The sequence below is a fragment of the Andrena cerasifolii genome, chromosome 7 (assembly GCF_050908995.1).
Source record: "Andrena cerasifolii isolate SP2316 chromosome 7, iyAndCera1_principal, whole genome shotgun sequence".
In the NCBI taxonomy this organism is placed as follows: Eukaryota; Metazoa; Arthropoda; class Insecta; order Hymenoptera; family Andrenidae; genus Andrena; species Andrena cerasifolii.
Window position 1 is genome coordinate 16,604,062 of NC_135124.1, and position 15,457 is coordinate 16,619,518.

The 15,457-nt window shown below is 39.3% G+C and overlaps 3 protein-coding genes across 9 annotated transcripts; 1 reads left to right on the forward strand and 2 right to left on the reverse strand.

Moving 5' to 3' along the window:
* Positions 1-30: 30 nt before the first annotated feature.
* LOC143371583 (cytosolic carboxypeptidase-like protein 5) lies at positions 31-6,755 on the reverse strand. 4 transcript variants are annotated; one of them, XM_076816887.1, is made up of 11 exons: positions 6,619-6,755; positions 5,841-6,033; positions 5,471-5,763; positions 5,057-5,395; positions 4,580-4,851; positions 4,357-4,504; positions 3,986-4,082; positions 3,611-3,911; positions 3,333-3,540; positions 3,077-3,238; positions 31-1,194 (listed from the first exon to the last, which is right to left on the reverse strand). In XM_076816887.1, exons 2-11 carry the CDS (start codon positions 5,953-5,955, stop codon positions 460-462), a joined length of 2,670 nt encoding a protein of 889 aa, XP_076673002.1. In that variant the 5' UTR covers positions 5,956-6,033; positions 6,619-6,755; the 3' UTR covers positions 31-459. The 4 variants fall into 4 exon arrangements, with proteins under 4 accessions (XP_076673002.1, XP_076673001.1, XP_076673004.1 ...); XM_076816886.1 differs by lacking the exon at positions 6,619-6,755 and adding an exon at positions 6,210-6,553; XM_076816889.1 differs by lacking the exon at positions 6,619-6,755 and having other exon boundaries at positions 3,986-4,028; positions 5,841-6,551.
* A 2,191-nt stretch (positions 6,756-8,946) lies between these two features.
* Positions 8,947-11,363, forward strand: LOC143371585 (SAC3 domain-containing protein 1). Of its 2 annotated transcripts, XM_076816895.1 has the most exons (8): positions 8,947-9,011; positions 9,156-9,215; positions 9,782-9,973; positions 10,060-10,221; positions 10,319-10,567; positions 10,672-10,812; positions 10,888-11,077; positions 11,172-11,363. In XM_076816895.1, exons 2-8 carry the CDS (start codon positions 9,157-9,159, stop codon positions 11,244-11,246), a joined length of 1,068 nt encoding a protein of 355 aa, XP_076673010.1. In that variant the 5' UTR covers positions 8,947-9,011; position 9,156; the 3' UTR covers positions 11,247-11,363. The 2 variants fall into 2 exon arrangements, with proteins under 2 accessions (XP_076673010.1, XP_076673011.1); XM_076816896.1 differs by lacking the exons at positions 8,947-9,011; positions 9,156-9,215 and adding an exon at positions 9,235-9,381.
* Med4 (mediator complex subunit 4) lies at positions 10,947-12,660 on the reverse strand. Of its 3 annotated transcripts, none has more exons than XR_013086050.1 (5): positions 12,448-12,660; positions 11,922-12,328; positions 11,717-11,839; positions 11,394-11,638; positions 10,947-11,294 (listed from the first exon to the last, which is right to left on the reverse strand). XR_013086050.1 is itself a non-coding variant. In XM_076816897.1 (4 exons), exons 1-4 carry the CDS (start codon positions 12,516-12,518, stop codon positions 11,466-11,468), a joined length of 774 nt encoding a protein of 257 aa, XP_076673012.1. In that variant the 5' UTR covers positions 12,519-12,660; the 3' UTR covers positions 10,947-11,465. The 3 variants fall into 3 exon arrangements, 1 of the variants encoding a protein (XP_076673012.1); XR_013086049.1 differs by having other exon boundaries at positions 11,389-11,638; XM_076816897.1 differs by having other exon boundaries at positions 10,947-11,638.
* Positions 12,661-15,457: the final 2,797 nt, after the last annotated feature.

Here is a 15,457-nt window from a genome sequence, read left to right on the forward strand (position 1 = left end):
TCTAGAATCGATGCGCGCCAATAACTTGAATTTTTAAATACTTATTGGTTATGTTCCATCTTTAATGGTATACATCGACATTTATTACTTCCTCTCTTCACATAAACAATATAATAGAGCCCGAAATTTATACATACACGGCATATAGGTATTCATACGAGAATTTAAGCGCAGGGAAGAAAAGATACGCTAGAATTTGAAATCAGAGCGAACTTATCATACATCAGACTCGGTATTAGATAAATTAATATCATTATCTTACATCTCTCGAGGACAAAATATTTTAATCACGTGTAACTCTTAATAGCTTCCAATTTTACACTCTTGGAAAATAAAAAAGAACCATGTCTTATTCTTTCAACAGCGTAGTAACACTATTTAACACTAAAAGGAATTATAGAGCTGCAACTAACGGCTAATGTACTGCCCTGCCACATTAACGCAAATCTGTGGACTAATTTAATTTAGAATCTTGCCTCCACCCTCGTTATTTAATAAGTTCTCCACTACTATGGTACTTCTAGTAGCGTCCTTTGATTTGGAAGACTTCGACTTATTGCGTTCTACGCTCTGACAGTGGTTTTTAATTGCTTTAGAAGTCCCTTTCGCGTTCTGTTTGCTGCACAGAAATAATGGCTTCGGTGGGAACTTTGGCGTTTCCTGTGCGATGCTGGAGGATTCCCCGACCTCCGGGCGGGCTTTATTAACTTTCACAGAGATGATCTTCAATCTCTTCGCTCCGTGCTTCACCATTGCTGTTTCTTCAGAAGACAGTGCTATTTTCGGCGACTTGTTCTTTGCTAATTTTTCATTCGCATATTGGCAGTCCCTCGCTTCAGGCCCCAATGGATCGTTTATGCATCCAAAGTTAGAGTTCCTTAATCGGCTTTCAGCGGTCTTTAAAAGAGGTTTCACCACGCTTTCTGATCTAAGCGCAGGGACTTTCACATTGTTCTGTATATTATTAACACACTGATTCTTTAAGGGCCTACGACTTATTTGTCGAGGTTTCTTGTTACTTCTTATTCTCTTTACTGCGGTGTAAAGGGACGTGGTGCGACGAATGATGCATGGCTTTTTCACAAGGTTCGTGTCACTCTTCATTGAGGTTTTTGCCTGAACCGAAGGGACGCTTACTCGGGACTCGATTTCCTTTAAATTGTAAGAATCTTGGTACACGATACCGTTATCGTCCTGTGAATAAAAGCGCGGATTTAAATCAAGGTCTTCTGAACGCATAATATGATTTTGCTCGCATTCTTTGGTATACAAGATACAGGACACTTTGTGAGAGAGAGAGATTAATTTCTTGGCTTTCTATTCTATTCTATTTCTCAGTCGTATTAGACGAATGCCTAAGGATAACATGTTTGAGATGCGAAACAATATTTAATATACCACAGTAGAATACAGACATTTCCTTTCGGTTCACTGGCTTAGGCCTAATCCCGCGCACCCTACTACTCTCGGGAGAAACGTGTTTAATATGTTAGAGACACAGTTGTAGGACCGCAGGATTAGCAGGAGTAAAATAAAAATAAGGTAAATAAATCACCGCTAAAAATACTGTACATTTATTAAAACAATGGGACATGTGTGTGTATTCATGTGTGTGTGTACATACGCGTGTGTTATAATAGGATACATCAGAAGATTTCTATACATGAATTTATACAATAATACCATCTCCCATTTACGATGGCATTTACATCTGAATGATGAAAGACGTGACAATAAGTATTCTATTATCCTCGATCTATGCTTTTCAACCGACGATTACTGCGTTCGTTGTTTCCATTTCAATAATAACTGTATAGACCGTTGGTACAACACACATTCGTATTTGATCTTGTGACAAACATGCATAGTGCACGCCTCTTTTAAACAGTTAAAAACTATACAAGATACTCGACTTTATCATTTCGAATGATAAATAAATAAATTAACTTTGCAAGATCCGAAACGTCTGTAATTATTGTCATTCGTTCTACCAATGACGCAAACATGTGAAATTTCTATAAAGTTCGATATTAAACTCTGATTTCGAAATCTGCGCATCTTTCGTGAAAAGACTCCGCCACCCAGAGATTCACGGCTCAATCGTCTAAACCGCTATTCTTTGCATTTCGCTAAAGAAATACGATATCGTTAGTTCCACATATACGTGTACTCCATTCTAACGCTCACACCATCAAACAATTTTTAAGTGCATGTGACGCTACTTTAAGTGCACTTGTCCATTATCGCCGGAGTTAGAGTGCATCGAATACTGATAGGAAAAGAAACAAGGAGAGAAACAAAAAAAAAGAAGAATAAAAAATAAGAGAGATACACTCCGTGCTAAAAGTAAAAGCATTAGCATCGTGTAATCAATACTCGATCGGTTAATTCTAGTATAAAATTATACAAAAATTGTACAGTCTTTACATTTCAGATACTGAATTTGCACGACAAAAAGTCAAAAAACAATTATGCTATGAAAAAAATTGCACGTACGCATTGTACTTTTGTTAATATAATAAAGCACAACGTCTAAGCTCTTTGTAAATGTATTTTACGCACACCTCGTAGTTACGATTAAATTATCTAATATAAATCTGCAAGAAACGAGTAGATAAACAGTTTTCTCATAAACCTTTGTACGAAAGTATACCAAAACATTATTGTCATGCATACGTATTAGATGGAAGACCCATTAGTTTGATATAATACAATTTTCGCAGGATCTATGATAGTCGCGTATCTAAAAAAAAAAAACGGTAAATACCTAACGTGCTACGAGTCATAGTATCATTAGCATAGATATCCTCCCTCGTAAGAATTAATGTAAAAGAAAGAACAAGAATATACAGTTTAATGTCGTTAAAATAACGTAATATACAATTTATATGCATATAAAATCTCTCTCCCACATTTTTCATGAGCGACATAAAGTGCAGTTCTGTTCAGGCACTAATGTGTCTTGGTATTAATATACGAAAGCGTACCAAGCTAATGGTATTATAAATTAAGAGAGTACACACTGTTTTATATCAACAGCCGAGATTTCACTCTCGTTACTGACATCGAAATTTACCTTATGCAGAGACTTGCCGAATGGCGTTGAAAGATTGTTCACGTATGCTAATTTTAAATAGGACTTTACACCCCTTAAAGAACGATACTGACTATTTGGCAGTCGACTGTTAGGATTGTTACTCGAAAGGTCAAGAATCGAGGGACCTAATGCCGCTCCAACCTGCGTAAACAGTGAGACGAATAATTAATCATTAAATTATTTGAACAAGCAAATCGGATTATGTTGATTCCTTATGAACTGTAAAATATTTTACCGCTTCGAAAACGGATGGCGTGTATTTCGGTGGGACGAATATGTGGGCCAGGGTTTTGCTTACGCCGTCACGGACCCTTGCTGGTAGTGTGTTTACTAAACGTCCAGAATTATAGTTACACTCGAGTGTGTAACTGCGTATCAGACCAGTTAATTTGTACACAGCTACGCGTCCTGATCCTTCCCTCGACATACCGTCCCTTTTATCTCTGCACGAACAACTTCATTGCATAAAATACAGAATATTAAGACGACCAATAATGCATTAATGAAACTTACATAATGTACATATTTCTCTCCGTGAAATTGCACGAGGTGAAATGAAAGTTCGGATTGTTAATTGACATCAATTTCGGTAGAAGCATACACGTTATCGTGTCTTCCGGATCGTCAAAGTAGTTTCCGTACATAAAGACGCCTTTCTTCGAGGCGTGACCATGAAGATCGACGTACAAATACAATCCAGACTCCTCTTTGGGTAACTGCCCTATTCCAACAGCTGTATAAGTCTTTTTAGCAGATTTAAGTTCTACAGAATTAGCACTCTCTTCTGGTGTATTACACAGATCTTCTCCATCACCTTCACATAATGCGTACAAATAAGTAAAAGAATTTTGCTGATCACGTTGTATAATTCAATGCTAAATATCATACCCTGGGGCATGTCATCCAGGTTCGTTTTCGACGACGTACAGTCCTGAAAAAGTTCCGGTTCATCTTTACCTTTCTCATCTAATGTCATAAGTGTTACCTATCGTTAAAGTTACTGGTTAGTACTTATTCTGTTCCTAATCTATTCGGTTGAAATCACACATCGGTTAGTATAGTACCCGCAAAGATATAGCGAGGTCGTAAATTAAATACTCGAGTAGCGGCGGTCTTTGGTGCCCCGGCACCCAGGGCCGCACGCGGTATACTATTGTAGGAATATCAGTAGGAAGGAAAACAGACATTCGCTACTGCGGGTACTATATATGTTAGTATTTTCGTGCAAATCTCTTCCAATTATATCTTCCATTAATCACCTGTTGGAGCAACCTTGTTGTCGTGTCGCGTACTATATTCGTAATCCCGCAGGTAGAGTCAATGATGGTCAAGGTGTTTTCTTCGTGTGTCAAACTCCCATTTGAAACTTCGTCCTCTGTTGGCAGTCGGTACGAGTAATGATAGTACCTTGGAAGTAATTTTTTCATAGTTTAATGATCCCAGTAGGATGAAGCAGTTAAAACGTTGGATTCGCTTTATTACCTGATCAAATTTCGCGCGGCATATATCGTTGGGTGGTCCTTCAAAGAAGGATTAAGGTAGACTCGGTTGAGATTCACTCCTTGCGTATCCATTCGGTAGTGACCTCTGGCTACACCGTCAGGATTGAGCATTGGTATCAATTTGAACACATACTGGCGACGGAGGTTTATTGCAATTTGGTCGTCACGGTTTACAAGGAAATTAAGAAAACCATTGAAGACGAAACTGGATGGTGTCTCTCCTGGGTGGACCCTCGCGCTAATAAAAATCACCTAGAACGTACATCTCCGTTAACATCCATCCGAATTCGATTTTTACACAGAATCCGAGATATAGGGTAAAGGTACCGGTAGTTGACAACTTTTCAGAAAAATGTGAAAAATAAGGTTGTTTAGAAGTGTAACTATCTAAAAACCTTTTTTCACGTTCTTCTGAAAAGTTTTCAACTACCGGTACATTTACCCTACTGCTATATACTTTTTTATCCCAAAATTTGAAAGGTCTTTGCTCATTTTTCTCAGGGAACATATTACTCAGTCTCTCTTCTCTCTCCATTGATATGTTATGAAATGAACTTATCGTTAAAATATCCATCCTCCGCCCTTCCAGGGATTTTATTGCACACTCCCTGTGATAATAAACATCATCTGTTCCCGTCACCGTCCGTTTCGCTACTCTCGATTCGATTCTTCTCAGATAGTTTTGTAAGTCGGTGTAAGAGAAGGGGTACGTAAACGCAAAGTATGTAACAGCTTTACGATTTTCAGGAGTATTATAAACGAACGACAGCGTGAAATCACTGCCTTCCTGATCCAGCTGAAACATTTACAATCGTTACTCTGTCTTAAATATATAGAGGGGTGTTACGTTTGTGGTATATACAAAATTTACAGTGAAGGTAGGTTTCTCACGAATCCGCTCCCAGTGTATGTGCCCTGGCACGACTTTAAAAACTGGGCACATTCCTTGGCTAAACATCTTCACCTGCTTATTCAGGTTGACTATATTAAATTTAGCGGACACATCGGCAGCACAGGCTTTAACGCCAAAGTAAAACCACGTTCTATTGTTGTTCTGAAACTGTGTCCCGTGACAATCGTGCTTCGTCCACAAATTGAACTCGTAGTCCGCCGTGTCGTCTGACATCGAGCTCTTACACGATTTACTTTCCACCTCGTATCCATCTGTGAAGAAATACGCGTTAAGTTACAGAGTAGATGCTTGCGACAAGGATGGACAAGTCGAGCCAGGCGCAGATTACCCTTGTCGGACGTTTCTGGCACTCGCACCAGTTCAACCCTGGCTAAATTGGCCGAATCGAAGTTATTATAAAACACAAAGCCCCCGCAAGCGATAGAGTCAGTTGTGTTTGCCATTACGTGTCAGAGGTTACACGGTTGCCTGGAAGAACACTCCTGCGAGACGTCTCACGGGCCTCCGAACATCGTGGTACTCTTTGAAAGTAGAAAGATCAGCGTTACTCGTAATCTCACTTTCTCCGGGATTTAGCTGGGATTTTCTCCGTTTGCAGCGAGTCACTTTCATATTAAAAAGGTCATTGTTTGACAGCTACGTCCTCGGGATCGAGGCGATTTCTAGCGCGCTTGCCGTTACGAAATAATCAATGTACTTTGGGAATCACGGCCAAACGTCCCTTCGCCTTTGCTCTCGCTCAGAAGACACGCGATAAATTACGTTCGCACGATATTCCCTCCGGCACCCATTGTTGCATCTAATGCAAACACGTTTCGGGCACCGTCGTAGCTTTCTGCGTACCCGACCGACCGCTGCTCATGACAGAATGACGAGTGTTATCATTCGTCAGCTGTTTCAACTCCCCTGTGTGTTTAGTGGAATGTTAATGGTCCCTGCATTCACGTGTTATATGACGCTAAATGTTAATAGAGGGTTTCGTAAGGCCTCCCAAAGTCTATGTTCTCTCTACCGTACAAAGGTTGTAAGCTCGACTATTTCAGCGCCAGTTATATAACTTGGATTTTTCGATATTCTCTCTCTCAAAAAGAAATTCTTATTTATACCTTGGTAACAGAAAAAACTAGCGGGCGTTTTTAAAGTAACAGCGAACGCGTAAGTCCGCCCGATGGAGGATTCAGTTACCCGACAACCCAGATAGCACAAGGACGTTTTAGGAGCGTGTTAAAAACGTCCAGACCGGACGTTCAGGACGTTTTAGAATCGTCCACGAACGTCCAGAAAAGGTCCTAAAGAGGTCCTAAAAATGTCCGTTTTCACAAACCAGAACGTATATATAAAACTTCCAGAAAAGATCCGGATTAGGACGTTTTTTGGGACGTTCAAAATAATATGAAACTAGATATATCTAGTTTCATATTATTTATTTCGTTTAATTAATTAAATTAGTTTTATTTTGAATATTATTATTATGTATACAGGATATAGGTATGCAGAATATATACCTATATGCACTTACAATTGATACATGAAAATGTCAGTACAAGGTCGAATATCTAGAGACGCGGTAGCGTCTCGACGCCAACTACAGGAAAGACACCCTGTATATGTCGACTGTCGCTACCGTGTACCTTTACTCGTCGCGGAGCCATTCCAACCTAACCTGAAACTTATGTCGTTAATATCTCATCACGCCCGCAATATTTCCTAAATTTAAAGGCATTTTTCTTAAGTAAACCGCATATAAGCTTTCGAATAAAACCAATTTCAATAAAATCGGTCCTCGCATAACAGAGATATCGTAATATCGTCTCATGGATCTGTTAGTTACGATATGGTTTTTCTTCTGATTCTGATTCTCCAAGGAATTTTTTCGTCAAACATAATACGTATATACGCGTTACACGCACACCGATGAACAAACACATGTTTCGTTCGTCGATTCGTCGACTCTGGGAATCATTCGGCAGGAATCGTCGTCCGTCATTGTACATATATATACCTATCTAAACTATTTTGAATTTTATAACCTGCCAAGTGTCAAATAATGTAAGTAGTCCAAATTTGAAATGTCACCAAGTTTTACACTAAATAGGAGTCTGAATTATTGTCTCAATTAATAAGGTAAGTCGCCAAAATTATTTTAATAGATTTCTTATGTAGAATCGTAGACTCTGAAGTTCTCCGGAGAAGGTTCGACAGTGAAACATCAAGTTTCTGGAAATTTGTACCATGCGTGTACAAAATAATATATTGTAGTAAAAAATTGCATTGCATTTAAATTGTCAGAAATGAAAGGGACGCACAAGCTTGGATAGAAACGAAGGGGTCGCACAGGCTTGGAAGTTGTCCAGAGAAGATTATTAGATTGACAAAGCATCTTGTTTCGCTCAAGTGGATTCTAATTTTAACAAAGTTCACCAATGTACAGTATCAAAATACCTATTCATCTTTTAATAAAAAAATTCATTTTTTGGTTTGAAAAATAGAAATAGTTCAAATAAAATGTACGGAAATGTAAAATGAAAACAAGAAATTACGAATGTACATTTTTCTTTGTTAAAGAAGTTACAGAAGAATTTTTATTGACCCTTTTTATGTAGAATTCAGATGGTATATCTGAAAAATCGAAGAACCATAAACGGGTAATTATCATTTTTCGCGATATAATCGGATCAAGAATATTAAGACAAGAATATAAGATTTAAATATAAAGTTTCATTGAAATCCATTTTGCCGTTTAAACGTAATCGTGTTAACATATTTGTGAGATATTTAAAAAAACCTCTTTTCTAAATAGTCAAAACGTGATCAGGGGGTCTTAAAACGTGATTTCCGTAACAAAATTTTTTCCAAATTTTTTGCATTACAAGAGTATTGTACATATGTCGGAACGTGAAAAGTGTATCTCGAGGCACTCAAGAAGATCGCGCTCGGCGCGTGTCGCTTGCACCTCACTTTGGATCATAGTGTTTCAAGAGCGAGAGAGAAAGACACACATTCGTTTTCTCTCTCGTCTTCCCGACGTTGTCCGAAGCGCCGAGCTCACGGACCGCAGCTCCGGCGTAGTGTGTACGCGTGGTGGGGGAAATTCTCGAGGAAACCCGTCCTCATTCTCGCATCACTGCTCACTTGGCTTGGCGCTGGCGTCGTTTCGTTTCTCATCTTGGCGGATTATAGCAGTGGTGGAATAAGCATGTGACGTCAACCAATCAACGGCAAGATGAGAAACGAAACGACGCCAGCGCCAAGCCAAGTGTCACCGGGGAATCGGTTGTCGACGCTGGTTGGCTGCGGCCTCACTTGGCTTGGCTTGGCGCTGGAGTCGGCGAATTTTTCAGCGATTTTCATCTTGGCGTTGATTGGTTCGACGGTTGCGACGTCATCGCGCGCATGCGTGGACGTGGGTAGCCGGCCCCACTCTAAAATAGCTACCGCTGGTAGCCAGTTTCCTCGCCACCCTGCCCTGCCCTGAGTATATCGTTACGGGTGCACATACGTACGTTCAACGGATCTGTACAGATCCGTATAGTACATATTTTTATCCGAGAGAGAGAGAGAGAGAGAGAGAGAGAGAGAGAGAGAGAGAGAGAGAGAGAGTACGATTTTGTACGATCTTAAAATTTTTCATTGAGTTTTATAGGATGACCGAAATCATACAAGGGACATGTTTCTTAATGTGTCCGGAGAAGGAACGTTGGATGTAAGTAAAAGCGCTACTGTATACCACGATCGCGAAAACATTTTTTAATCGTGACAACACGCGGAGAAGGCAAGAAATCCTTGTTCCGGAGATTTCCCCCGAACCCGCCTACTTCTTTTTGAAAGAAGCGAGATATATATCGCTCGGACATTTCTTGTTAGGTCAGGTACGTACAGAAACCTAACGAAACAATCTCTGGGATATGTATTTGCACTCTCCAGAGTGATATTTACAGCAATAGTACTCGGCGCCGTTACCAATAGAGAAATTGTTTTCAAAATCATTAGTCAACTAACCCGCAGCCGTATAATCGTTCGTCGAGTATCAAGTTGTAGATTGATTATCAAACCGTGTATCTCGAAAGTTACAACTCTACTCATTATACGAGTTGCCCCCCCCGCTCCGCTCCTTTTCCTAACGTTTCGGAAACGAGAAATTATAAAACTATACCGTTTGTTCTCGGTCTGTCATCTATTTAAATATACGCGAACGGGTACGTCGGTGCAATGCAAAATCGCCGCCGACGAAACCATTTGGCAAACATGTATCACTCGGATGCGAAAAAGGAGGGAGAAGGAAGGTTTGCTACATACATTCGAAATCGACGAGAGCACAAAGGGGGCAAGACGACCAAAGGCCGACCCAAGAAAAACTATAAAATCCTTCAGCCGTTCGGCAGCAGGGGTGATTATGACCGAACCGAATCAATTGCGTCCCGCGTCTGTGTTATTATCGACTACTAAATATCTGCTCGACAAGTAGGTCATAAAATCAATACATTTTCCACTGCGCTACATCATCAATTGTTATGCGAATCATTGTAACAGAAACCGATACATTTTAGGATAGCTACGCGAACCGACGTCGATTGGATAGTCGTGTACGATTTTGTTTTCGACCGCTTGAGATCGGTGAGACAAGACGTTGCAATTCAAAGGATCAACATTTCTATGAGTATCCAGATCTTTGAACCGATCGTTCGATTTTTAGTTTATTCCGCGCAAAGGTAAGGTTACGCGTAATTCTTTCCCCTTTATTCCCTCCATTCGTTATGGAGGGGCGACGATAACAGCGGAGTAACAGACTTGGAGTAACAATCGCAGATTGTGCGATCGAAGAGTTTCCGAATTCAATGCAAAAATTAACAATCAACACCTTTCCGAATGCATATCGCATCTACTGGTTCTGTATGATAAATCGCACAACAAGACAGATTTGTCGAACCTCGATGAGATTATGGAGAAATTGGCATTGAGCAACAACCGCGAAGAAATGGAAGCTATACACATTCTTTTGAATATGGGTAACGAGGAAGCTTTGAGAAGGGCGCTAGGCCTTGCACCGGATTTAAAGTACGACGTTCGAGTTAAATTTCCGCTAAATCGTCATCGACGATAATCATTTGCCACTAGACTACCACTGTCGTTGTTACGTGTTGTTGTTGTTTGTTTCCTAGGCGGTCCGTGGATATTCAACTATCGACAAAGATATCGTTAGCCTGGTATCTAAAGAATTACGCGCGCGTTTGTTCTCTAATTCGGCAGCTTTCCCCGATACTTGTTTGCGCAGCCATGATCAACATACAAAATATAAGGAGGTACGTTGAAAATATTATCCGCTGCACGGAAGAGTCGCCCCGGAAACGCGTTACTTAACGTTTTTATTTGTTTAGAGCGGCATTAAGAATCATGAGTTCAGGATATAACAGCAAGGTGCTCACGTTCCCAGGACTTGCTTTACAAGACCTTTTATTGTACAAAGACATAGATAAGGTTCGAGCAGATTGCGAGCTGTTCGGTCTCGCGTACACCGACCAAAATGTCTTATTCCAAAAAGCGAGTTTCAAAGACGAAGCACAATCGGTAAGAGACGGATGAAAAAAAAAAATAGAAGAATTCCTCCTTCTCCGATGCGTGATTTAACCTTGTATAAAAGTGGTATTATTTCACGTTTTAGGCAAATACCGAGGCATATTACACCCCTCGAACCTTGCATCGCTTCCTACCGTGTATTCTTCTCGGGCCTATGTAGAAGGCAGCTGTTCGCTCGGTTTGCCTCGTGCGTCCAATTGCCGACACGCTGAAGCGAAAAACGTGTGTGTATAGACGACAATAAAATTAATGGTTGCAACGAATGCACTAATCTCTAGCAAGATACTTGTAGTTTCTCACACCATACATTTCGGCCGTATTCGGTCGCACGTAAAACTTTGCGTTTGCCGTCTCGGCGTTGCGCGACACCGCCGCCGGCTCATTGAGAATCGCTGGACGAACTACTCGAAGAATCCGTGGACATAACTTCGACATCCTCCGTTTCCTGTTTATGAGTATTCATAGCAACGCTTCCTTGTCCACTCACCGACATGTGAATTTCGCCCGACGGGTGCCACGCGAATTGATTAGCCTGCGACACCGGGGTTAGGTCTGAAACAACGCGTGCGTTCGCGGCGCAACATTATTATTATTATTTATATTATTATTATCGACCTTACACAAACGTACCACCCACGGGATGACCAGCTCTGTGCAACTCGGACGATATTCCCGAATGAGAACTGCCTAACATCTGTCCATTTGGAGGCAGATCGCTCAATCTTCCGAGATATCCCAATCTCATTTCGATATCTGTAATGCACCACACCCATTACGCGTCTGTGTCTATTAATCTCGACTCCAAGTGGGTATATAAGCACATAAATCCTCTTACCAGTGGGGTACGGTCTCCTGGGATCTCCTTGTTGCCACGTAAGAGGGGCGCAAATAGCATTGGACGCGCTTATCCTATGCGCGTATTTGATCAGCTCCTCCGACGACACGGGTCTTTTATTGGCACGAGCAATGGATCGTAATTTTTGCTTTGCCTGATAAATGGCGGTAGCTAGAATCTGTTCAGCCTCTTTAAGTTGCCGTTGCAATTGTTGAATATCTTGGTCTTGTCTTTCCACCTCGGCCCTTGAGGCTTCCATCTTTAAATTAATTTTTGCTTGCTCGGCAGCTCGTTTTAGGGTAGCTTTTAGTTCATCATCTTTAGCAATCAATAACTCTGTGAGCTGAGCGTGTTCCTCGCTGGAGAGCTTCATAGGCTTCTGCGCTATCGTGTTTTCTATCATTTCTCTGTGTGCGTGGAAGAACAGAGAAGGATAGAAGGTTAGAAGAGAGAAATAAAAGCTAAGTTCGACGCAATTATTTCTAAACACTCCAAGTATTTGGTAGTTGACTCGCGTGTCTCTTACTTTGCTATCAGTTCGATGTCGTCGACAAGAGACAACAGAACCTCTCTCGTGCTCTTACCGGGGCCTGCCATTAACGGTCGTCACCAACAATGTTTTCAACGAAAACTGATAACGCTACATACTAAACGATACGTGACTCGTTCGTTGCTTTTAAAAATCCTTCGGTCGTAACCTCACAATTCACCGTATGATGTTAGAGTGTGTTTCAATTCACGCATTATGCGCATACACTGCAGAGAAAACCGTTCCGGTTCAATCTATGCGTGCATTGGTGGCGTTGGTGGCACATAGGATTCTCTAGAATTCTCCCACTTCAGTAGAGCACGAAAGAGGTGAGTATGCGCATACGCCATTTTCGGTCCTCTGCGGAGGGAAAACAAATACCATGGAGTAAGAGTACTCTTACTTCATGGCTAAAACGTATTGAAGTACGGTATTTAGGGTAGCTATGATAGATTCGGTAGTAAAATCCGCGTGAAATATATTCATTAATTAATTGTTATTGTAATAAAAAAAATGTGGTAATGAATTTTTGTTTTAGGAATAACGGAATTAAAATGCCGTGCTGCAGTGCGATTAATTGCAGCAAGAGAACAGAGAAGAATGTTCGGCTTTTTAGGTTTCCAAAAGATAAAGCAATCTTCATGTTTTTACTTGTATCGCATTCTGAATTACTCCTCTTTAAAAATACAGTTCCATAAAGGCACAGACGAGGTATATATATACCACGTCTGTGATAAAGGTATAACAATCTCAGCAGTCGGTACACATTTAAAAAATTTCTACAATATCAGCAGCCGCTATTCGTTAACAATCTATACAATTACAGCAGTCGATACACAATTAAAAAAATTCTACAGTTTCAGCAGTCGCAATTCGTTTACAATCTCTACAATTTCAGCAGTCGGACACATTTTAAAAATTTCTACAATTTCAGTAGTCGTACAAATTTTAAAAATTTCTACAATTACAGCAGTCGCGATTCGTTTATAATCTCTACAAATTCAGTAGTTGGTACACATTTTAAAAATTGCTACAATAACAGCAGTCGCTATTCGTTTACAAACTCTACAATTACAGCAGACGCTACACATTTAAAAAATTTCTACATTTAAAGCAGTCGCGATTCGTTTATAATCTCTACAATTACAGTAGTCGGTACATATTTTAAAAATTACTACATAAACAGCAGTCGCGATTCTTTTAAAATCTCTACAAATTCAGTAGTTCGTACACATTTTAAATATTTCTACAACTTCAGTAGTCGATACACATTTTAAAAATTTCTACAATTTCCGCAGTCGTATACATTTTAAAAATTTCTACAATTACAGCAGACGCGAATCGTTTAATCTCTACAAATTCAGTAGTTGGTACACATTTTAAAAATTTCTACAATTTCCGCAGTCGTATACATTTTAAAAAATTCTACATTAACAGCAGTCGCGATTCTTTTAAAATCTCTACAAATTCAGTAGTTGGTACACATTTTAAATATTTCTACAATTTCAGCAGTCGTTATTTGTTTACAATCTCTACAAATACAGCAGGCGGTACACAATTAAAAAATTTCTACAAATTCAGCAGAAGGTACACATTTAATAAATTTCTACAATTGCAGCAGTCGTACACATTTATAAAATTTCTACAAATACAGCAGTCGTACACATTTAAAAAATTTCTACAATTACAGCAGTCGCGAATCGTTTATAATCTCTACAATTACAGTAGTCGGTACACATTTTAAAAATTTCTACAAATACAGCAGTCGCGATTCGTTTACAATCTCTACAATTGCAGGACTATGTACACATTTAAAAAATTTCTACAATTACAGCAGTCGCGAATCGTTTATAATCTCTACAATTACAGTAGTCGGTTCACATTTTAAAAATTTCTACAAATACAGCAGTCGCGATTCGTTTACAATCTCTACAATTGCAGGACTATGTACACATTTAGAAAATTTCTACAATTACAGCAGTCGCGAATCGTTTATAATCTCTACAATTACAGTAGTCGGTTCACATTTTAAAAATTTCTACATTTACAGCAGTCGCGATTCATTTATAATCTCTACAATTTCAGTAGTCGAAACACATTTTAAAAATTTCTACATTTACAGCAGTCGCGATTCGTTTATAATCTCTACAATTTCAGTAGTCGGTACACATTTAAAAATTTCTACAAATGCAGCAGACGGTACACATTAAAAAATTTCTACAATTACAGCAGTCGCGAATCGTTTATAATCTCTACAATTACAGTAGTCGGTACACATTTTAAAAATTTCTACAATTTCAGCAGTCGTACACATTTATAAAATATCTACAAATCCAGCAGTCGTATACATTTTAAAAATTTCTACAATTACAGCAGTCGCGAATCGTTTATAATCTCTACAAATTCAGTAGTTGGTACACATTTTAAAAATTTCTACAATTTCCGCAGTCGTTATTTGTTTACAATCTCTACAAATACAGCAGGCGATACACAATTAAAAAATTTCTACAAATTCAGCAGAAGGTACAGATTTAATAAATTTCTACAATTGCAGCAGTCGTACACATTTATAAAAGTTCTACAATTATAGCAGTCGCGATTCGTTTACAATCTCTACACTTACAGCAGTCGCGAATCGTTTATAATCTCTACAAATTCAATAGTTGGTTCACATTTTAAAAATTGCTATAATAACAGCAGTCGCGAATCGTTTATAATCTCTACAATTGCAGTAGTCGGTACATATTTTAAAAATTTCTACATTAACAGCAGTCGCGAATCGTTTATAATCTCTACAATTACAGTAGTCGGTACACATTTTATTAATTTCTACATTTACAGCAGTCGCGATTCATTTATAATCTCTACAATTTCAGTAGTCGATACACATTTTAAAAATTTCTACATTATAGCAGCCGCGATTCGTTTATAATCTCTACAATTTCAGTAGTCGGTACACATTTAAAAATTTCTACAAATTCAGCAGTCGCTATTCGTTTACAATCTC